This window comes from Drosophila hydei, unplaced genomic scaffold (genome assembly GCF_003285905.1).
Source record: "Drosophila hydei strain 15085-1641.00,03,60 unplaced genomic scaffold, DhydRS2 tig00000172-arrow-pilon, whole genome shotgun sequence".
NCBI lineage: Eukaryota > Metazoa > Arthropoda > Insecta > Diptera > Drosophilidae > Drosophila > Drosophila hydei.
The window spans coordinates 4,888,453-4,912,198 of NW_022045682.1; the positions used below are offsets into that span (position 1 = coordinate 4,888,453).

Genomic DNA, 23,746 nt, shown 5'->3' on the forward strand with positions numbered 1-23,746 from the left:
TTATGTTAGCTTACATATTTTAAATTTAATTTTAAGTTGAGTTAGAATTTTGAAAAAAAAATTTATACAAATATTTAAAAAAATTTTTTTTTTTTAATTTTTTTAATATTTGTTACAGCAGATAAATTTTTTATTTTCGACCCTGTGAAAATTTATTTAAAATTAAATTTATAAAACTAATTTTTTGTATATACGTATATTGTAGCTTATATATTTTATATTTAATTTTAAGCTGAGCTAGAATTTTGAATAATATTTCAATTGTTATAAATATTTTTTTTGAGTATATTTCAATGAAAATAATTAGATTATTTTATTTTCTTATTTTTCATCTTTTAAATTTACTGCTAACAGAGCATCTTCCAGCTGTTACCACTGCTGCAGCCCGCATTCGTTCACAGCCAACGTCGTCTGCCTCTGGCACACACAAAAGGCAGGAAATTGAATAAAATTGCCATGTTATGATTATGGAAAGGAAGCGTGCAAGAAGTAGTTCAGCTAAAAGCAGTTGCCGCCGCTCAGCGGGCGCAAAGTTTTTCATTTGCTTTGAGGCAAAAGCCAAGCAGATTATTCGAAGTCACATTAACTAACTATCCGGGCTGATAATGAGCCAGTTGACATTTGCACTGTGACTGCATGGCAAAAGGGCAGCCCAACAGCTATATGCATTGCCTTGCAATTTTAATATTAATATTATATTTTATTTTTATTGTTATTATCGTTGTTGGGGCTGCTGCTGTTATTGTTGTTATAAATGTGCGAAATCAGCGCCCAGCAGGAGGCGATATTAAATTTGTGTTTTAATTTTATTAAACAACGGCATCCACTTTACACATCAATAACGCCGCGACTCCAATTGCCGCAAATGAAAGCGAGCAGCAGCAGCAGCAACAACAGTTCATGTGGCAGCAATCGAGCTTCCCTTGTGGCTGAGCGTTAAAATATTGACATGTGCTGCTGTTGTTATTGTTGTTGGCGGTGTTGCTGCTGTTGCTGGTGTTGCTGGTGGTGGCGGTGGTGCTGCTGTTGCTGAAGCTTGGTTGGGCTGCTGCTGCGGTGCTGGTATCACATGACCAGTATTGTTGCTGGCCAACGCGTAAATAAAGCGTAAAATTCTCTACGAGTTTTTTTCGCACATTGTTTGTTGTGTGAGTGTGCATGTGTGTGTGTGCGTGTGTGTGTGTGTGTATTTTTTTTAAATAAAAAATGAAAAACACAACAATCAAATGCATTTCACTGCATAAATGGGTGTGAGTGTGCGTGTGTGGTGTGTGGTTGTGCGTGCGTTAAAGTGACCTTTGGCTTTCATTGTCGCCATAGCCAGCGCAAACATTTGTATACCCCATAGAAGCGCTTGTACAGTGAAGGTATATGCAAAGCAGCGAACATTTGGTGTTGGACGGAGAAGTAGACTTGATTGTAACATGTAAATATGTAAGGAACTTGAGCATATAATCAATAAGCGCTCACAACAATACTGGTAATCAGTTGCGAACAGAAACGTCGATTATTTTATTTGTGTAGAAATGTGTTTCAATGAGACTGAATCTTTAAATAGCTGGACAAGAAGAAGTAATAGTTTTAATAAATGAATATTGCTAACTATTAAGACCGCTTAGCTGCTGAAATATATAATAAGCTTTGCCATTTGATCGTCATGTGGCTGATCTGTAGTAGGAAAGGCAGCCAGCTGAGAATGAACACTTATCAGGGAAGTAATTAAATGTCTTTTCAACTAAGCCAAGACAAGAATTTGAGAGGTGTTAAGCATGAACAACGTTTTAATAGCCAGTTGCTGTTGTCGTCAGTCTAGTTGACAAGCGAGCATTGAGCAATTAATGATCATAGCCCAACGTCAATATGATCGAGTATAGCAACACACGAAGAAACACTTGCGCCCTACTCTGTGGGATATAATGGCAATTGAAAAAAGTTTTATACAAGAACTTTAATTAAAGAGTGACAAACAGTTCAGCATAGATCACTGACTCTCACTCAACTGAGATCAGCATAGATCGCTTAAGCTCAAACAGATGTTCTATACCATATGTTAAGCCAGTGCTCTATAAATTCACATGAGCAAGCACTCTCTCCACTCAAAATCAGCTCTGCTCTTATGCCAGCCTAAAAAACTATAGAGCATTACTTCAAAGTCGTGTCTTACTCTTCTACTCCCCATGGAATAAAAACCACAAGTAGCTCCGTTGGGCCATGTGCTTGGACACCATACATAATGGCATGGATGTAGCTGCAAAAGACAGCCACAAGCAAAGTAATATTTCAAGCTGTTTTTGTTTTAAAGCAACATCCTTGCCTATTGCTGCTAATTGGTCACCCTTTAGTAAGGATATTCAAAAATGATATGGGGTATATAGTAGAAAATAGAGAAACTTAAACTGAAACACATTTTTGCAGATATATTTCACATGAAACTGTTTCGTGACTTCTCTAGACTAGCTAAAGTCAAATTGCTATATCATAGTGCAAAAATAAATATATTAAATTCAAACACTCTTCCATAGATAATATCAAGTCAGCTGTGCTACAGGGTATCGGCTAGTCAGCACAGCCGCAGTTGCTGCATGCTCCATTGTAGCTGCTGCTCTGGCACTTTATTTGGCTTCTTTTTTATTTTTTTTTGCAGCCTCAAGCTGTTTCGTTAATTGCATATTTAAATTTATGCTGTTAATTGTTGGCCATCCACGAGGAGCCACTGCCGGTCGCCTTTTAAGTTATGGCCGGTCCTTTGGCACCCGCCCAGCCAGCGCTTCCGTTTCCGTCAAGCTGGCCGGTCTGGCTGAGTGGCTCAGATGCATCAACTGCTACGACGTCAATTTAATGAATCCTTTTAAAAGCACTGCAAATGTACACATCCTGTTGGCCGGGACAAGTTGGAGTGTCCTTCCATATCAAGTTGCGATAGCTAGTTTGACGTTTCTTTGAGCAAAAAAAAAACTTAATTTAATTTCTAATTATAATTAACAATGTAATCTTCAATTAATTCTAGTCAAGTTTTCCGTTAAAGCCAAGCCAAATCTTATTTGAGTTTGCTGTTTTATTAACCATAATTGAGTTGCAATTCCCCTAGATGCTCGTTATTGAAGATATAAAACACATTGGGCTGATAGCGAGAGCTCATTGAGGAAATGCAACGAATTGAGATAACAAGAACATGAACAAACAAACTGAATACACATAGAACTAAACAGAGACATTGAGGGCGTGAGAGGAGTTGTTGTTGCTGTCGTCGAGTCGAATGCAATGGCTCAAAACGGCTTTCGCTTGGCTCTCCCATAGCAGCTATTCGCACATAAAACCAAGCTTTAACAGGGCCTCAGCAATGTTTGGTTTCTCCAGTTTGTGTGGCTGCGGCTCCAGCTTTAGCAGCTGGTCCATGGCATAGCGTTTCATAGACCGCGACGGCGCGTGTGGCATCAGCTCGTAGTCGTCCTTGCCGTTCTCAAGCTCCCAGGCTGTAGATGGAGTGGGCAGCAGGCCGCAATTGGCAAAGGCGCGTGTTATATTGCGGGCATGGGTCAGATTGCCACGGCGGATCTCGCCCTTGACCACCAGAGGAGCCGGTGGCCAGTAGCGCGGCACGAACAGCTCCCGATCCTTGCCTCCGCTCTGCTGCGGCGATTTGCTGGCCATGATGTTGCCCTGACTGGAGGGTCCCATGGCTCGCTGTGTATTAGCATATTCCTCCGATTTGTTCGCTGTCTTGCCAGACATATTGTTCTCCTTGTTGGCACCGGCAGCTGCCTCGTTGGCCTTGGCCTTGCAGCGCTCGTCCCATTGCTTGACTGTGGGTATGTAGCGTTTCGGCTGGGAGCTACCCAACGGCTGCGGCGACGCCTGCTGCTGCGGCTGCTGCTCGGGCTGAGCTTCAGGTTGTGTTCCACGCTGCAGGCATATGTAGCGACTAGTTGGCTGTATACCCTCGGCCTTTTGCTGCTTCAACTCTCGCTCGTCGCGCATTTCGCGCAACACGCTCTCGATGTGCTCCCGTTTGATAATGCGCAGTCGGTTTACGCGCACACGCTCCTCCGCGGTGAAGTCGACGGGCAAACGCGTCAGATGAACAATGATCTGTGGCTCTTCATTTGGTTCGCGCATGCGTCGCTGTTCAACTAGCTTGAGAGCTTCCAGGGCCACCTTGCGCTCCTGCTCGCGTCGCTTGTCATCGGGCACAGACTTCATGAGTGATCGCTCCTTCAGATGTTTTTTGCGGCTGCTGGACAGCGAGGAGGACGACGAGCACGTTGACTCCTTGTCCGACATGGCACGCAGAGGGCGTGGTGACTCCTCCTTGCTCTCATCACTAGTGACTGCAGCCTTCAGCTCTTTGCATTGAACTGCTGAGATTTTCGAATGGATACATTGGTTTGTCGGCTATGCTTGCAGATACTTACGCGGTTTGTTGGCTCGCTCGATATGTTGGGGCTTGGGGAAGCCCTTCCAGGGCAGCAATAACTTGGGCTGCGCCAGCGGCTTGCGCACGTCCAATGCCTCGAATTGGCGCTTCAGGTCGACGAGGCGCAAGTCTTCGGCATCTTTCAAGCGCGGCACAAACACACTCGCATTGATATTAAGCTTGGCGGCAGCCTCTGCCTCGGCTGTTTCTGCTGCTGCCTCCGCTGCCGAGATGGTCGCAGTGGTTGCCTCTGAGGAGCATGATGCAACATCTGTGGAACTCCCTTCGCATTCGCTATCGCTGTCGCTATCCCTGTAGAAGCGCAATAGCTCCGGCAACGGCTTCTTCAATATCTCAAAGACGGCGCGACTCTTGATCAAGTTGTGCATGCTTTGGCCGTGAAGTGAAGTTAAACACGCTCGATGTCGATACTTAACTGGGTAGCTTAGTTTAGCTTAATATAAAATTGAGTCTGAAAGCCACAGTCTGTTGACTGCTTCGATAATAATATACAAGTATATACACATAACAGCTGTTGTCTGACAGCTATGCTCAGGCCTGCTGACAAGCAAACGCAAATTTCGAGAGTGAGAAGCATAGTTGGGGAGTGATTGACTAGCAGATGCCCTCGACTTAGCAGAGCCTCTTTAGCCAGAATTAAAAGTCAAACTCTTACAGATTCGATAAAGGCTGGAGATGTTGTTAGTGGCTATCGAACTACAGGTTACTTGCTGCACATATTATCGACTGTTTATGTGACCCTCGCCTTAGCCACATCTACGGCTTGGCAATCTGTATGGCTTCAGCAGCTCTTGGGCTTTAAACTTTTGTATTTATATTACAGAAAGTAAGCAAACAATTTGCCTAGTTTGCAATTGGTAGCCATTGTAGAGAGTTTTCCTTAGCTGACATTTACGAGTATTTGCACAATAAACGTGGGTGGAGAAGGCAAGTGAGCAACTCGGTCAAGTGCAGTCAGCTTGAAGATGGGGAGCAGCGGTAACGACATTCAATAAAACGTTAGCTATTATTATGGGAACATGCTGGCTCACACACACACACACACACACACCCTCACACACATGCAAGCGTCTGGAGCTGCGCAAAATGAAATGCAATGAAATGAAATGAAAGAAGCGCACAGAAATATGCAATTTCACCTCAATCACAGCTGTAAAAACAAACAAACAAACAATGGGGCAAGCACTGAGCTGAGCTGAGCTGAGCTGCAGCACCGTCACTGCAGGGGTTCGTACCCTTACGCCCTATCCAACACTCTGCTCGCCCCCTTCGTAATGTTCCGTATCCTGCTTATCCCGGTCGTTATCGTCATGTGAGCCACATGCTGTTTGTTCTGCTCGCAGCTCGCAGTTCGTTCTTTTCATATCATTTTGCAGGTGCAGTTAAACGTAATTACTGGTCTGGGCTGCCCTGCTCTTACCCCTTTTTGGCAACGGGGCAAAGCATCTATTGAGCAATTGTGCAATGTATCATACTGAAGACGAACCACTTGCAATTCCAATCGCAGCAAATTGCCGAGCTGTGTCAGGTGTCGGGCGTTTTGCAAACGCAATTTGATCTATGAAAACACATGAAATCCATATTTTTTATCGAATTTTGTGATAAATTGATGTCAATAAAATGTATATAAAATAATTATTTTTTATTTATAAATGTATTTATATACCTGCAAATATTTGAGAGAACATAGTTGAATGTTGGCAAAAATGAAATGGAATTTAGCTTGAATATAATACTTTTGTTAGCTTATTTAAAATATCTTAAATTTTACATTAAGTTTTTAGTTTGTTTTTTTTTTCAATACTTTTTTTATATATACTTGTTATTGTAAAAATATTATAATAATAATTTTGACGATAAAAATCATGATAAAACATAAATAAAATATAATCAAATAATATATTTAATATTTTTAATTTTGGTTAATTATATTATTTTTTTGAATATTATAGTCATACTACAAAACATCCAAAAAATTTATTTAAAATTTAAAAAATGTAATAAATTTTTAAAACTAATATATATGTAGAGCAATAGACAGAAATATCTATATTAATATTAAATAACCACAAAAAAATATAAATGATTAAATATTTTTATTATATAATAACTTTCAATTTAATATAAAATCTTAATTAAAATCGCTTGTTGCTCAGCAGCAAAATACAAATTAAACAAATTCCGATCTTTTCCAACTTTTTATAAGTTATGATTCGTAGCCAGAAAGATTCTTCTGTAATCCTCTAATGACTAAGCTATATATGAAATATATTTAATGTTATTATGTGGATAATGCTATCCCTAGGTTTGTTAATGCCCGCTTGATTCGCATAAAGTGTATCAAATAATTAGCAATTAAATACAGTCGCTGTGCAGCTGAGCGGCTTAATGGAGCGTTCTTTGTGTGGCTCATTGATGTCCAATCAAATTGGCACTAACTGTCATGGACTAACGCATTTTATAACTCATTAAATTGACTTTAAGCCACCTTTTTCGCTTTTTCGCTTTGGCATTAATCCGCTTGTTCAACTTTCATTACATTTGCGCTTATCTGCATAATTGGAATGAATGCTTAACGATATTTGTAATTTAAAACCAAATTAAAGAAACACAACAACAACACATATATAGAAGAGAAAAATTAAGCCGAATGCAAATGTGCATTGACATATGAAAAACACATCATTAATTTATAAATAACCAAATTAAACAATTAATTGCCAAGGACAAACAGTGCAAAAAATACAAAATAAAATTAATGCAAAAATCAAATAAAAAAGGCAGAGAAAATAGTAAAAAAAGAGAAACAAATTTAATTTCGCATTTGAATGCACAATTTAAATGCATTCAAAAACTCTTTTTTGTGGCCTATAAGTAATTAAAATTTAAATAACTATCACTTGCCCAGGCGCCGGACAACAAAAGATATGCTTCTGTGCGGCGCTAAAAAATAAATAAATAAAAATTATTACGCATACGCCGCGTACAACGTAGGCGAAAGTGCAAATCACAAAAAAAGTAAAGAAATGAACACGTTGACAGGCCGGCAGGCAGGCAAACAAATGAAATTCATTAACACGATTCTAATTACAACAGACAATGCCAGCGACAGTCAGCAAAGGCGATTGTTTAGGGGGCGTGGCAGCGTCAAGGGGCTGGGTGTGCGTGTGTGCATTTTGCATACAAATTGCTAAATTAATGAGCAAAACACAGCCGCACAGTAGATAAAAGCAAATAAATTTGTAAATACGCAGCTCACACATAAAACACACGCACAAAACCAAAGCTGATGGACGAGCTGATACCCTGTGTTTCAGAAACAGTACGCTTATATGAAGTGTATTAAGGGAGGAAGATAGTTCGGTTACGCAAGCTTACATTCATGACCTTTGCTCAAATGTTTTTACAGGGTATACCCTATATAATCATTAGCTGGGCCATTGAGGCACTTTAATAACTGGTTGGCCTGGCTAATTGGAGGCTAAGCAAATATTTGCACTTCAATACCCTTCGCATAGCCAATAAATTATGCAGAGCAGCTGCTCTGTTAAATGTTGCGTAATGTAAAAGCAGCTCAGATACATATATCTGACGCTGGCCAGTAACTAAGCCAATTCTGATTTATATGCCCAAAATTTAAATAACTTTTAAGGACGCCAAACACTTAAAAAATGAATATGCATATATATATATATATATATATATATATATATATATATATATATATATATATATATATATATATATATATATATATATATATATATATGTCTGGGGCACTTCCTGCTTCAGTTAATAAGCCTGGCCTTTTGCAGAGCAGCTGCATTTTACGAGCTTAGCTCTTCTGGCTTTGGCAAACGGTTTTTGGGCACACCGCAGCGCATAGTCGCAAGGTTAATCCTTGCAGGAGCCTGCCTGCACGTCCGTCAGTGGGCAGACCCAGTCAAAGTTATTTCTGGCCCTTTTGAGGTATCTGCTGTCTGACTGCTTATGGCGCGGCGTATGCGGCGTATACGTAACCTAGGCGCACAGGCCGCAAACAGAAATCGAGCACCTGGCTGCACAAACATGCACCTGTACATGTGTTCATAACTGTTTTTAATGGCGCTGCAGCAGGCAGGCAGGCAGGCAAACGCAAACAAAGCCAACAAACAGACCAAAAATCTAGTTCACTTAAAATGTTCTCATTTCCTTCCGCCTGGACTTCCACACACACACACACAGCAGACCAAAACTTCATGTGTGTGTGTGGTGAAAAAGCTTAAGTTAACAACTTATGCCCGTCAGATGAAGTCGAGGGCAGACCGAAGAGGCTCTGAGAGCCTTTACGTTCGCCTCATTGTCGCCGAAACGCATTTAGGAAGGAAATTAGTACGTAAATGTCATAATTTGCAAAAGGACTTTGTGCCAAGGATTATTAAGTCATTATAGACACCCACACACACAAGACGCTTAGTTTTGTGCTCGGAAATGCAAATGGAAGAGCAGTTGCGAGTGCTTCACATATTTAGCGGCAGTTGCGCTGCCAGCTGCCTAGCTAATCAAAATGCAAATTTCAATTTGCCAACTGCTGAAAGCAAAGGGTAAGAAACAAAAGTTAAAAAGCAAAAGACACAGCCAGAACAACAAATCTTTGACTTTCTACCTGTCCGCAAAAGCCAAAAAAAAGTACAAATTATCATGAAAACGAGGGCCAACGATGCGGAACCCAAGGGCAACACATCGAAAGCACAGCTGAGCAGCAGAGTGCGACTGCTGTAATCCTTTTCAATGTTAACTTCCCTCCGGTTAGCGTTGTTCTGATATCCTTTTTCCTACTTTCTTTTTTTGGTTTTTGGTCATGACTCGCTTGATTTCTAACTTATTTATTTGCTACTACCTTCTTTTTAGCTTAGGTTGCCCACAACTTTTGATAATGTCAACAGCATTGAACATAGCCGCAAACCAAGTAACCAGCCAACAGGAACTTCCCTTGCTTTGGCTTTCTTGCTTTAGATTTTCATTTGCTGAACATGAGAAGCAAAGCAGTAAGGAGCAGAGCTCGAGTTGAGTTTGTCAATTTGTTGCAAATGCAGTAAACATCATCTAATTGACGTTGAAATTAACGTCGCTTGTCGCTTGTCGCTTGTCGCTTGTCCCATCAGCAACAGTTGTTCCTCTTGCTTTTGCTGTTGCTCCTCTTGCTGTGCTTGACACATGTCCAACGAGTCTTTCTCTCTGATTTTTTGTCTTGGCCATTTTAATCGTGGCTCGCAGCACCGCTGTCACCGTTGACAGCTGTCTGATTGCTCGGTCTGGTGGCTCAGCCTGCACCACTACTTGCCCCACACGCACACGGTATGTGCACGTCAGCTGGTTTATGTGTGCTTTGCATAATGATTTTAATTGACTGATGGATACAATCAAATTGAAATTGATACGACTATGTGGCATAAACCACTCTACCATAGCTAACTGGAGCAGCTGCCAGTTGCCAGCGCGGTGGCTGATGGCTGCTGGTTTGAGTCTGGGTCTTAGCTACTCTCGCAGCGCGACCAAAGCTGTCAGCACATCCAACAAGTCTATCAGTCAAGTATCAAAAACGTGTATGTGACTCTGTTCCGCAGGGAACTTTAGCCACCAACTGGCGTGGCAAGGCAAAAACCCACGGAATAAAACCCAAAGCACAACACAGCACCACAAAAGCGAACGAAGCGCACTCCTGTGCAACTAAGTCAAGTTTTATTTAGATCTAGCTTGGCTAACAACGAACTGTAAATGCTCTGCAAGCTGAAGAGAGTTCACGTTAAAATTACAAATATGTTATTAAATATTATAAAAATCATAAAAACTACTTTATTTTGCTTCGAATAATAGAAATATAAATATCTAACAATTTTTACTATATTTATAATTTCTTTAATTATTATTTTCTTAAATAAATGTAAGGAGCTCAAAAACTATTTATAAATATATTTGAAATTTATAAATACTTTTTTTCAAATTTTAAATAATTATATGTACGCTTTCTATGTCAAATAATTAAAATAAATATATTTATACATATATTAAAAAAAAAAATTTTAAATATGTTAAAAATTTTAAAATAAAATATTTAGGCTTCTCTTTCCAATCTTTTTTAATTTGTATAAAAACTTTTTATAATTTGTAAACTCATTTATAACAATTTTTAATATTTATACTAAAAATAGAATATAAATATTTATGTGTTTGAAATGTATTTATAAACTTTTTTTTATTAATTTAAAATAAAAGCTAATCAATATAAATAATATTTATAAATATTTCTAAGATTCATTAATATTTTTTATTTATAAAATATTTATTTATTATTTTTAAAAATTCAAAACAAAAATGTAACTTTCGAGCTGCTTTCGCATCATAACGAAGCTTAAATTTCCTAAATTTCCTAATATAGTTGAAAATCAAGGTTGAGACTTAAGTTTCTTGCAACTTGCCTGACCGCAAAAGTTCATGATTTTAAATTGGAAATTGAAGCGATTATTTATAAACAAGCAAACCGCATACAAGCAACAATTAAAGCCGGCTTTTCCTTTCAAGAGTAAGTGTGTCCACGCACAAAGATGTCATGGCCAAGCAAGAAAACGAAATGAAATTAAAAATAATTAATAAACTGAGAGTGGCATAAGCACACTCAGAATGCTTGCACTCTATATACATACTTATATTTGCTTTTTGTATTCTGCCTTAATTAAGCATTAATTCAGTTATAATCAGGCATTTAGAGTATGCGACTGTTAGCCACACTTTTATTATGCATTTCTCTCTCGCTGCTTTGTTTTTTTTGCGTTTTGTATTCAAGCTATTAACGCTGTTGTTGCTTGATTTGTGGCACTCTTTGTTGCTGTTGTTGTTGCTGTTGTTAGTTGTGCTTTTCGCGTTTTACTTGGCTGCGGTTCAACGCGTAAGCCCCGCCCGCCTTCATATCCCTCAGCTCCTTTTTGGCTTTCGCCTCGCGCGCATTTTCATCATCAACAATTTTTGGTACGGAAAACTTTGCCAAAAACTTTTTGCACATGCGAAAGGGTTTCGCATGCGTGCAGGTGCAGCTAAGTAGATATGTGTGTGTGCGACCAGTTTAGCTTAAGTTTTTAGCATACAGACGAAGTTTCACAAAAGAGACCAGCAGACAGACAGGCGGGGCTGCGTGCCAGGCACACCTTGAGGAGTTTTGTGCGGCTGCCACAAGTAGACATTGGTTAAAAACTTTTCAACTACCCACATACACACACACGCACGCATACACATGCGTTTGAAAAATTATTATAACGCGCCACGTTGGCAACCTTTTCATATGCCAAAAACTTAGACAACGCCGTTCCCGCTGCCGCTGCCGCTGCCTCTGCTGCTGGTGTTGGTGTTAGCTGAAAGACTTGTATAGATATAAAATTATGCGCGTTTATTCGTAAATTAAGTGCTGGCTGTTGCTTTCTGAAAGTTGGCGAGGCGAACGCAAGCAACCAACTAACTTGCCCTGCGGTTCGCTTCGTTTCCTTCCACTCAAAGGGATTTGCGTTCGAGTGCATTTGGCTGCCTCGACCACGACCTGCGTCCGCCATACGATTCTGCCTCTGCGTCCATCTTTAAGTTAAAATTCCTACTCATTTCAAATATCTTTCAATCGTTGAATTATGAATTCATAAGGCCTAAGTGCTTCGTCTACCAATAGCCACAGCATTTCTGTTTTTCAAAAAATAAACTTCATGTGCAGAACTTGCGAGTCCATTGAACCCGAGACACGTGAGCGGCTAAGGTAATACAGCAAAGATAAGACCTAAATTGCATGACCAAATGCTTTGCATGCCGCCGCTCTAGGCTAAAGAAAACAGTAAAGTTGGAGAGCTGGGCATGTGTTTTGTTCAGCCCATAAACCAAAGGGTTTCAACCTGCATTGAGCTGCAAACAGGCTGACCTTAAATGCCTGAAAGCCGCACGAGCAGGCAAAAGTGAAGCTGAAAAGAAGTTGAGACAGAGAAACACGTTGCACACATGGATAAGTTGGAGTAAAGAAACAGATTTAAAATGATATTTTAATTTAATATAAGCAACTTTTTGCTCTAATTGACTTACTGATTGAAGACTGAGAATTATGAAAGCTAATCTAAGCATAAATGAAAATGAAAAACAAAGAACAGAATTTTCAGCACTTTTAAAGATGAACTTATGTATACGTAGATGAGCTTAATAAGTTTGTATAACACATTGAAGAAAGCTAGTTAAACTTTGGTGCTGATTAACTGACAAATCAATAGCAGGAAAAGAATGCGATGTGAATCACAAAATATGTTTAACACAGTTGCCTCTGGAATGCACGGGAATGAAAGAAAATGACTTTTATAAATATTTTTCAAAGTCTATAATTTAATAAAACTATCTCTCTAGCCATATAATTCATATATTTAAAGAAATTCCTTCAAATATCTTCAAAATTCTATGGCCAATCAGAAAAGGATACAATAGGAAATGTTATTATGTTAATTTTAATTATTGCAAATAAAAATGAAAATGAAAATGAAAATAGACAGATAATATGGCTAACTTTATATACATAGATAGGTGGAATTTCATTAGTTTTCAATCGAGCAAGTGCAGCGAGAGTGTGAAAGAGCGAGACTTCATCATACAGCAGCATAAATCCCAGCCACTCTTCGGGTAGGGCACTAGCTACCTAGGCAACGCTCGTCTGTGGATGCCACAGGCACTGGCACATTATTGGCAGGCAGCAACGGTAGCAGCAACAGCAGCAGCAGCAGTTGCGGCAGCCGCAGCATCAGCAGCAGGAGGTGGCATCAGGAGTCGGGTAACATGGCCACGACGGACTGAGCAACGCTTTGAAGCGCGCTAAAAATTTCAGATTTTCAGAACATAACATTTTACGGTTTTACGGTTCATTGCCACATGCAGGAAAGTGAAAGATACATGCATATATGTATATCACTATATCACATATATATATACGGATATGTGTGTGTTGTTGTTGGCATATGAAAGCGATACACTCGTTTGCTCACTTTTTGGAAAATCGCTTGAAAATCGTTTGAAGCGCCGTTCGACAGCAGCGCGTGGGGCGATTGAGCGGGAGTGAAGAGAGCGCGGCTTAACTTTTGGGCTTTCATTGCTTTTGCTTCTGCTGAGCTTCAACAAAATATTTTAAGTAGTTTAGAAAGTCGGTGTATGTGTGTGTGTGTGTGTGGATAGCTCACATATCAGTAACGCGCAAAAAAACCTAAAGGTTTGGAAAATTTAACAGCCGCATCGATGTCTCTTTTTATGTGTGTGTGTGTACGTGCTCATGTCTATGTCTGGCTGTCTGTGTGTGGGTTAACTTTTTGCCTTAAAATTGTTCATGCAACTTTTGCTGCAGTCTTTGTGCGCTGATGCGCGCTCTTTGATTTTGCGATTCCCAGTTTAATTAACTTTAAACATTTTACGGCTTTGTCAGTTGATCTATTTCTATAGCTATTATATCTATATCTATATCTATATCTATATCTATATCTATATCTATATCTATATCTATATCTATATCTATATCTATATCTATATCTATATCTATATCTATATCTATATCTATATCTATATCTATATCTATATCTATATCTATATCTATATCTATATCTATATCTATATCTATATCTATATCTATATCTATATCTATATCTATATCTATATATCTATATCTATATCTATATCTATATCTATATCTATATCTATATCTATATCTATATCTATATCTATATCTATATCTATATCTATATCTATATCTATATCTATATCTATATCTATATCTATATCTATATCTATATCTATATCTATATCTATATATCTATATCTATATCTATATCTATATCTATATCTATATCTATATCTATATCTATATCTATATCTATATCTATATCTATATCTACATCTATATCTATATCTATATCTATATCTATATCTATATCTATATCTATATCTATATCTATATCTATATCTATATCTATATCTATATCTATATCTATATCTATATCTATATCTATATCTATATCTATATCTATATCTATATCTATATCTATATCTATATCTATATCTATATCTATATCTATATCTATATCTATATCTATATCTATATCTATATCTATATCTATATCTATATCTATATCTATATCTATATCTATATCGATATCTATATCTATATCTATATCTATATCTATATCGAGAGAGCGAGAGCGAGAGCGAGAGCGAGAGCGAGAGCGAGAGCGACAGCGAGAGCGAGAGCGAGAGCGAGAGCGAGAGCGAGAGCGAGAGCGAGAGCGAGAGCGAGAGCGAGAGCGAGAGCGAGAGCGAGAGCGAGAGCGAGAGCGAGAGCGAGAGCGAGAGCGAGAGCGAGAGCGAGAGCGAGAGCGAGAGCGAGAGAGAGAGCGAGAGCGAGAGCGAGAGCGAGTAGCGAGAGCGAGAGCGAGAGAGCGAGGAGACAGCGAGAGCGAGAGCGAGAGCGAGAGCGAGAGCGAGAGCGAGAGCGAGAGCGTAGAGCGAGAGCGAGAGCGAGAGCGAGAGCGGAAGCGAGCGAGAGCGAGAGCGAGAGCGAGAGCGAGAGCGAGAGCGAGAGCGAGAGCGATAGCTAGAGCGAGAGCTGAGAATCGAGAGCGAGAGCGATATCTGAGATCGAGATCTAGAGCGAGATCGAGAGCGAGCTAAGCTAGAGCGATTTCTATATCTATATCTATATCTATATCTATATCTATATCTATATATATATCTATATCTATATCTATACCTATATCTATAAATATATCTACATATATATATATATATCACTTCATTCAGACATTTTAATTATGATTTAACTTTTAGCTTGTTTCTTCATTGAAAATTCCTTTGCCTTTTGCAACTTCTCATAAGTAGCTGATCTAGTCAATGCAAGTGCAACTTTAAGCAGCTTACTTTCAGCTGGGAACTAGTGCGACGTTCTGTGTTGCAACTTTGTGGCATTCAGGCAGATCCGCACCCGCACGCTTCCCATCTCGAGTGGGCGTCTGAGAAGTGCACTTATGTGTGGAGTCAAAGTCGGGCAGCCGAAAATAAAAAGGAAAAAAAAGTGTCGACACAGAGAGAAAGAGAAAGAGAGACAGAGAGAGACAGAGAGAAGGCCACTTGACAGCCACAAAGCGGCGCTGGCTTGTCACCCGGTTCTCTCTCGGTCAAAGCATTGCGCGCCAAGTGCCCCTCCAGAGCAGAGCAGTTAAGCAGAGCGCAGCCGATGCCATAAATGTTGCAACTTGCACTGCAGACAACTTGCACCATACACCGCCACGCCCTCCGCCCACGCGCTGTGCAAAGTGTTTAAGCGTGAAAGCAAGTGGCAAACAGGCAAACAAGCAAACGTTTGCCATTTTTGTCTCGTACTCTGTGCGGCATTTTAGCGAGTGTCTTCTCCCTGTTTCAGGCAATTTCACAGCAATTTAAGTTTTTTGCCTTTGTGTGTGTTTAAGCAACACTTCAATTAAAGAACAGCTAGCCAAAACTATGTCAACCCGGCCCGAACAGGATGTGCATCTCAATTTGGCCAACACTCTGCTGCTCGCCACTTTCACAAGGTGATTAAACTCATTTGTTGTTAGCTCTATGTCTAAGCCATAGATCCTAAAGAAAAATGCTGTCTATTCCGTTTAGCTATAACAACAATTAGCAGTTGGCTCCAGGCGGAAGTGCTAGACTAGCAGGTACCCTGTGTGTGAATCGACTTTTCGAGCTGTAGTGAGAGTCCTTCTTGCTATCGATTCTCATGGATAAATCAGTTGCCAATGACTTGAAACAATCTTTAGCTCACGGTTGCTATAGAAGGACCCACGTAGTGTCTTCCTCCAGTCGCCAGCTCCTAAAGATAGATGCAGAAACAGACATAAGCATGGCCTCCCTTGGTGTCGATCTGGCTATGCTAGATTCTGTCTTCAACATACGCTTTAACCAATAACCTGTATACCCTCTTCACTATTTTTCAATTGGCTACAGAGTATAACAACAACAAGAACAACAACTGGGAATTGCAATAAATTTTGGCAGCCAGCAAAAATAGTTTACAGCAGCGCATTCAGCACGTAGCAAATTGTAGCCAGGTGCTCTATCTCTATGTGCAGGTGTACACAGCTAAGTATGTGTGGGTGTGTGTTGGTGTGTGTGTGTTTGTCTGTTGTGCACAGGTGCGCTTTATGGTTGACTTCAACTTTTGCTGCCTTTCGCCTCCGACCGCCTTCGACTGTCATAAAATTGCTTTTTGCCTTAACAACAACAACAACAATGACAACAACGACAACAATTTCTTATGATTTATTATTTTTCAATGTGCTTTGTGGCTTGGCTTAAGCCTTTCATTTCTCTTTTTTCATTCTTTCGCTCCACTTTGGCTGGCAGCGCAATTTTGTCACATTTATTAACTGATGGATTGGGTGTAGCCCGACCAAAAACTTTCATATTGAACCTGTTCAGATGCCCCGCATATACCCTGTAAATAATTAATTGATGCATTGTGATAGATTTGTTTGTTAGGCCATTTTTGCTGATGAAATTCAGTGGAAGTCAAAGAAATTATATTTTTGAAATTTTCGAAAATATATTAAATTCACGAATAATATAATAATAATATAAAAAATATAATGTTTATATATTAAATTAATTTTTTATGTGTTCAGCAAAGTTTAAAAAACTTTTTTTATTATATATTTATTGTAATTTAAAAAGCTTTAAAAGAATTTTCTTTTGACACTTTCTTTCAGTCAAAAGCTTCTTTACTTTGCTATGGAGTAGCTAAAAGTTGGTCTTATGCTTTTAAGTATAATTAATTTTTTATTTTATATATTCATATATTGCATTTCATGAATATAACATTCAGAAAATTTTTAAATTTTTTTTGCTTACATATAATATTTGAATTATTTTCTAATTTATATTTGGCTCTTCAAAATTTCTTTTTCTCTTTATTTCTCTCCACTTCTTACCTTCCTAGAGCATCTGCTTAGTTGTTCAATTCATCAATTTGTGTATGATATATATATATTTTCTTCAAGTTTTGCTGCTGTTGCTCAGGTAGTTGGTCATCGATTAAACATTTAATGTGCTGGCCAATAAGAAACTTTTGCGCTTAGCCCGGCTTAAGCGAAGAGTTTGGCGCTGCTGGCATGTGTGTTTATATACATATATATAAATTAGTATACATATATACGTGTGTTTATATGTATTGAGTAGATATATGTATAATTAATTACTCTTTGGAAACTTTGACACATTTAATTATTATTTTATTAGTTTGACTATTAACTGGCGGCAGATTGTGTGGGCGCGCCTCTAATGCGTGGCCACAGAGTGTGGCCATAAATATTTCAAACAGCTTTTTGTGCGTTATAGTGAGTGTACACTGTAATTTGCTATAGCTTGCAGGCAAAGATTTTACTTTGCTTTGCCTTGCTTGGCTGAGCTGTAGCTCAAATCTGTATCAGTCTATGGCATTAGTCTTTGGTTTTACCAAATGCATTTAATTGTTGTCATAAAGTTTTAACACACACATAGCCACACACACACAAACACACTTGCTTAGGTACACATTGGTTTGCTTTGCTTCGCTCAGCTTTGCGAGATTTTCATTTCATTTTCTTTTCGAAAAGTTTTTTGTGTACTTTTGGCAAAACGAAATCGACTCGAAGTAGTGCTGCCAAATCTTGTAAAATCCTTTCGGCCGGACGGGCAATCGGCATCGAAACTATTTAAAAAACTTTTGCAGCAAATCAAGTTGTATCTAAGGCCAGCTCAAGCTCACTCAAATCTTGTCTGTGACGTACTTTTGCGACTGCAATTAAATGTGCTGGAAAAGTTTGCTTATGCTCAAAAATCGATGGCTAAATTGTTACAAAGTTGTTTTGTTGCGCATTCAATTTGCTTGCCATATGCAGCTGCTGTTTCTGCTGCTGTTGCTGTTGCTGTAGCTGCGGCAGCTGTGTGGCAAGTGTGGCTTATGCAGGAGCATTAACAAACAGCCGGCGAAAGGGCATCTGCATTATTTTAATGGCTGATTTTTAACATCAGCTCGGCGCACTTATTGACAGCTGCGACAGCCTGCGACCCAGCCCACTTCATCTCTCTCACTCACTCTCTCTCTCTCTCTCTGCCTTGTGCTTGCCTCGCTTTGATGCATATGTCATGCGATACACGCAACGATACAAAATTTATTTGCAACGCGCCTGTCATGCTTTCACACACGCACACCCTCTCATATATATAGATTGATATACATATATAAAAACCATAGTCGAGCAGCTGAAACGCTGGCATAAAAAATGTTTAATTTAATTTCTTGTTATTGCTTTAATTGCAATTTACGAAATTTCGTCGCTTGGCGCGAGTGCGCCTGCACTCAAAAGCACAATCCGCGATGACATCTAATGTCAATAACCTCGCTACAGCTGTAAAGGTAAATGCAGAAATGCAAGCCCAGCTTAACGTTGTGATGGCAAATAGGCAAGCCTCCATCATGCCAATAAACTCAAAAATAGATATCGCCTCCGTGCAAGGCATCACTAACAACAAAAACACGAAACGTAAACAGCCAAATTCACCAAAAACCATCAAGAAAAGGCTCATCTTCGACGAACCAAGCACCAGCAATGCAGCATTAATATCAGAAAATCGATTTTCACTGCTCGTAGAAGAAGATGAAGACTACAGCGAATCACCTGTAGCTCCAGAAGCCCCAGTATTGACCGACCAGCAAACTACTCCGAAACCTCGTCCGCCCCCCATATGGTGTCCAAACATCAAGTCTGTGGCCCTACTTCAACAGATAATAGATAAAGTAATTGATGCTAAATCATACGTAATTAAGCCAAAGAAGAATAACATAGGTGTATTAACCCAATGCAGTGAGGACTATCGCAGAGTTATAGACCACTTTACTAAGCTGGAATTGGAGTTCCACTGCTACCAGCTTAAGGAGGACAAACCATATAGAGTCGTGTTCAAAGGGCTTCACTCCAGCACTGATACAACACTAATTAAAAAGGAATTGGAAACCAAAGGCCACACAATTACAAATGTGCACAACCCACTGAGCCGTATGGACAAAACACCGCTAAATATATTTTTTGTTGACGTGGCTCAGGCCCCCAACAACAAAGAAATTTTGGACATTCGAGTTGTCTGCAGGCAACGCTGCACAGTGGAACTGCCAAGAAGATACAACGACCTGACACAATGCCATCGCTGTCAAGAATTTGGACACACACAACGCTACTGCCACAAAGCTCCCAGATGTGTGCGTTGCGCCGGGAAACACGCATCCAAAGACTGCACCCGCGAAAAGGACCAGGCACCAACTTGTGTGCACTGTGAGTTACAGCACCCAGCCAACTATAAGGGCTGCCAAGTATACAAGCGGTTGCGCAAATTGCAATCCCCAGCACAAAAAAGGAGTCCCACACAAACACCGTCTACGGGTCCGAGTACTGCTTCCGAAATTACAAGGCCCCGGAGCATTACCCAAGCCACGAGCTTTGCAACGCCTATTAGTGGTGTTTCTTACGCACAGGCCGCTAGAGGTGGACCGTCAAATAAGAATACCACAAGTGACACTTTGTTCACTGAAATGCTTCAGCAACAACAACGTCAGTTTGACGCAATTAATGCCGAGCTCAAAGCGATGCGAGAAGTACAATCCCAACAAGCAACCATGCTAAACAGTTTAATGGCCATCATAACCAAGCTTGCCTACAAATAATGGCTTTACGTGTGGGTATCTGGAACGCCAATGGCCTGAGAAACAAGACTCAGGAACTGGCTGCGTTTCTCTCACAAGAAAACATAGATATAATGTTAATAACAGAAACTCATGAGTGCCCCACTACACAAATTTTCGGATACGAACACTATCAGGCTCATGGTGAAGGAGCAAACTGCTTTGGTGGATCCTCAATCCTCATACGAGCAACAATACCGCATACACCTTTACTGCCAATTTGCAACGCAACAATGCAGGTCTCAGCCATCACCCTGCCTACGTCTATTGGAGCGATCGAAGTTGCGTCAATTTATCTTCCGCCAAACACTGGTCTGTGTGATCATCACATGGAACAGGTTCTAGGCCAAAGGTTGAATAAGACCCTCATCGGCGGCGACTGGAATGGATGGCACCCATTTTGGGGAAGCAATAGTGCGAATCGTCGCGGAGAAGTCATATTTGAGGCGATTCAAAACTTACAATTCAGCATATTGGCGACTGGAGCCCCCACCCGTTACCCAATTAATGGACACAGGCCCTCGGCAATCGACTTCGCTGTCTACAAAGGCATCTGTGACCGGCAATTGACCATTGAAGAATCCTTGGACCTATCCTCTGACCACCTGCCACTAATAGTCACAATCCACGCGCAGCCACAGCCCTTGCCCATTAGGAAACAACTACTGCCAGCAGGATCAGATTTAGGAGTCTTTAGGCGCGAGCTCCATTACTCTTTGCACATAGAAATGGAACTTAACACTCCTGAAGACGTGGACTACGCAGCAAACAAACTGCAGGAAGAAATAGTCAAAGCTGCGCACCAAGCCGCCCCACCATCTTGCCAAACAAGACAACAGTCTCCGTACAACATCCCCCTCACCTTGGAGGCCCAACACCTACTAATACACAAAAGATGGGCCAGGAGACGCTGGTTAAGATTACGCACGCCTGATGCCAAATCCATGTACAACGAAGCCACGAGGCATCTTAAAGCTGCTCTCGCCCTGCTTCAAAAGAGGTGTATCAGCGATGCGCTGGTACGAGCTGAATCGCCCACTGACGCAGAGTTTCAATTATGGAAATTTACAAGAAAGCTCAAACGGCAGCCAATACGACGTCATCCCATTCGGAGCATTTCTGGTTCCTGGCACATTGGAGACGAAGCTCAAGCTGAGGCTTTTGCAAACCACCTTCAAGACCAATTCACGCCGGTGATTACCGCAGAGGCCTCAGAAATCGAAGCAACAGAAGACATCGTTCTCTCGCCCCTCCCAGCTGAAGACCAGATAACTGGATGTACAAAAGAAGAGGTTCTTGAACACATCAGAAGAGTGAAGGCAAAAAAATCCCCTGGATATGATCTAATAAACGGCAGAGTCCTTAGAGCACTGCCTGACTCCACCATAGACTACATAACTATGGTGTACAACGCCATGCTCCGCATCCGGCACTTTCCAGCCTGCTGGAAGCGCGCCGTGATTGTGATGATTCCTAAGCCTGGCAAACCCGTGGGAGAAATTGAGTCGTACAGACCAATTAGCCTGTTGCCAGTACTCTCCAAAATATTCGAAAGAATATTTCTGGAACGAGTACTGACACATCTGGGACGCCAGGAGGCCATTCCAAACCATCAGTTTGGCTTCAGGAGACAGCATGGAACACCGGAACAGGTTCACAGAGTTGTGCACCATATCCTTGGAGCCTTTGAAGAAAAGATGTACTGCTCTGCCGTCTTTTTAGACATCAAACAGGCGTTTGATCGAGTTTGGCACCTGGGACTGCTGCAGAAAGTGAGGACCACCCTTCCAGCCCCATTTTTCGCGTTGCTATCCTCATACCTTATTGGAAGAACCTTCCAAGTGTCAAGGGGGCAAACAGTATCCTTGACTAGACCAATTATGGCTGGAGTACCACAGGGTAGTGTTCTAGGCCCAACACTTTATACTTTATTCACAGGAGATATGCCAACTCCCGAGCCAAATATAGGAAGTACAGATGCAGTACTCATAGCGACCTATGCAGATGACACCGCCATCTTATCACGTCACGTATCTGCGCAAGAAGCTTCAGACTCACTACAAAAATATCTGGACTCTTTCGGACGCTGGGCAAAACGGTGGTGTATCACCATTAATGCACAAAAGTCTGTACATACTACCTTCGCCACTAGAAGAGGAGATTGCCCAAGCGTTGCATTGGGGCCCACTATTCCCAAAGCCTCAAAAGTAAAGTACCTTGGTATCACTCTTGACAGAAGGCTGACTTTTAAAGCGCACATAAGTCAAGTAACCTCAAAATGCAAAAGCAAGCTAAAAACCCTCGACTGGATGCTGAGAGCTTCAAGCAAGTTGTCTTACAGCAGCAAGGCCGCCATCTACAAGGCAATAGTTGTCCCAACCTTCGTATATGGTATCTCTCTATGGGGCTCCTCGGCGAAGACTACAAGGAACAAAATTCAGACCCTGCAGAATAAAGCACTACGCAGATGGACTGGAGCCAGCTGGTTTGTAAGAAACTCAGTCTTACATAGGGATTTAGCAATTCCCACAGTTGCTGAACTCATTGGGCGACACAGTTCAAGATACGCGGACAGACTTGCAGCGCATCCTAACCATCTCGCAAGCAACCTGGCTATAAACAACAATAGGCGAAGACTGAAGAGATTGCATCCTCTAGACAATATTAGAACTAATTAAGATAGTAGCTACAAGTGCAGAATAATTGGCATATCTGCCCTCCCATTAGTTAAGGTTTAGAGCTAAATGCGCTATAGAGTCTAAGACAATAAGCTGCAACAAAATAAAGAAATAAAAACTTCAAAAAAAAAAAAAAAAAAAAAAAAAAAAAAAAAAAAAAATTTCTTGTCGCAAAAAAATGCCAGTGCCTCGACATTTTTCGGTTTTCATTTCTCGTTTGTTGTTTTTTGTATGGCGACTGCTGTGCCAACATAAAATGCTTAAACAATTTTCATAGGTAAATATCGAGTGGAATGGGAGAACAGGAGCCAAGTTAAGCCGATGCTGTGCTAATCGACGAACGTCAACTTTGATTGAATTTCAACATGAAAAATCACGCACTTTGACCGCATGATTGATTAAGCTCCACTCAACTTGACAATTAACTGACAAATAGATTAAAACTAGGTTAACCCAGTCGACTTTAAATATGCTGATTAACAGTGTATTATAGCTGTCAATAGTACTGGTAGAAGTACTTTTTGTGATTTTTTTGAGCACGAGGCATAGAGCTTGTAGTTCACTCGCAAGCAACTGCAGCTGTCAAGCTGTCCTTTAACTATAGGGATATTTGTAGACATTATGAAGACACAATATACCAGCGATATTCTATTTCTAATTAACTTGAATTATATGATAAATATAATGAATGAGCTGCAGAAGAACTGCAATTGTTTTAATATTTAATTATAATTCTTTTGCTACTCATTAATTTTAACTCCTCCTGCCTAATGGCAGCCAAAAAGAAGGCAATCCCAAATACTTTCGACTCGCAACTCAAAAAGTGTCATTAAAAACTAAACACTCAGC

General features: G+C 40.3%; 1 protein-coding gene across 2 annotated transcripts; it reads right to left on the minus strand.

Annotated features, from left to right (window-relative positions):
- Positions 1 to 3,022: 3,022 nt before the first annotated feature.
- On the minus strand, positions 3,023 to 4,933 carry LOC111603526. Of its 2 annotated transcripts, none has more exons than XM_023321158.2 (2): positions 4,413 to 4,933; positions 3,023 to 4,358 (listed from the first exon to the last, which is right to left on the minus strand). In XM_023321158.2, the coding sequence occupies exons 1-2, from the start codon at positions 4,801 to 4,803 to the stop codon at positions 3,301 to 3,303; spliced, it is 1,449 nt and encodes a 482-aa protein (XP_023176926.2). In that variant the 5' UTR covers positions 4,804 to 4,933; the 3' UTR covers positions 3,023 to 3,300. The 2 variants fall into 2 exon arrangements, with proteins under 2 accessions (XP_023176926.2, XP_023176927.2); XM_023321159.2 differs by having other exon boundaries at positions 3,024 to 4,355; positions 4,413 to 4,932.
- Positions 4,934 to 23,746: the final 18,813 nt, after the last annotated feature.

Excerpts from the sequence above, each read along its gene's own strand:
- LOC111603526 (XM_023321158.2), bottom strand. The coding sequence starts at position 4,803 with ATGCACAACTTGATCAAGAGTCGCGCCGTCTTTGAGATATTGAAGAAG. Across the intron at positions 4,359-4,412 it reads CGAGCGAGCCAACAAACCGC|CAGTTCAATGCAAAGAGCTG; the intron begins GTAAGTATCTGC and ends CGAAAATCTCAG.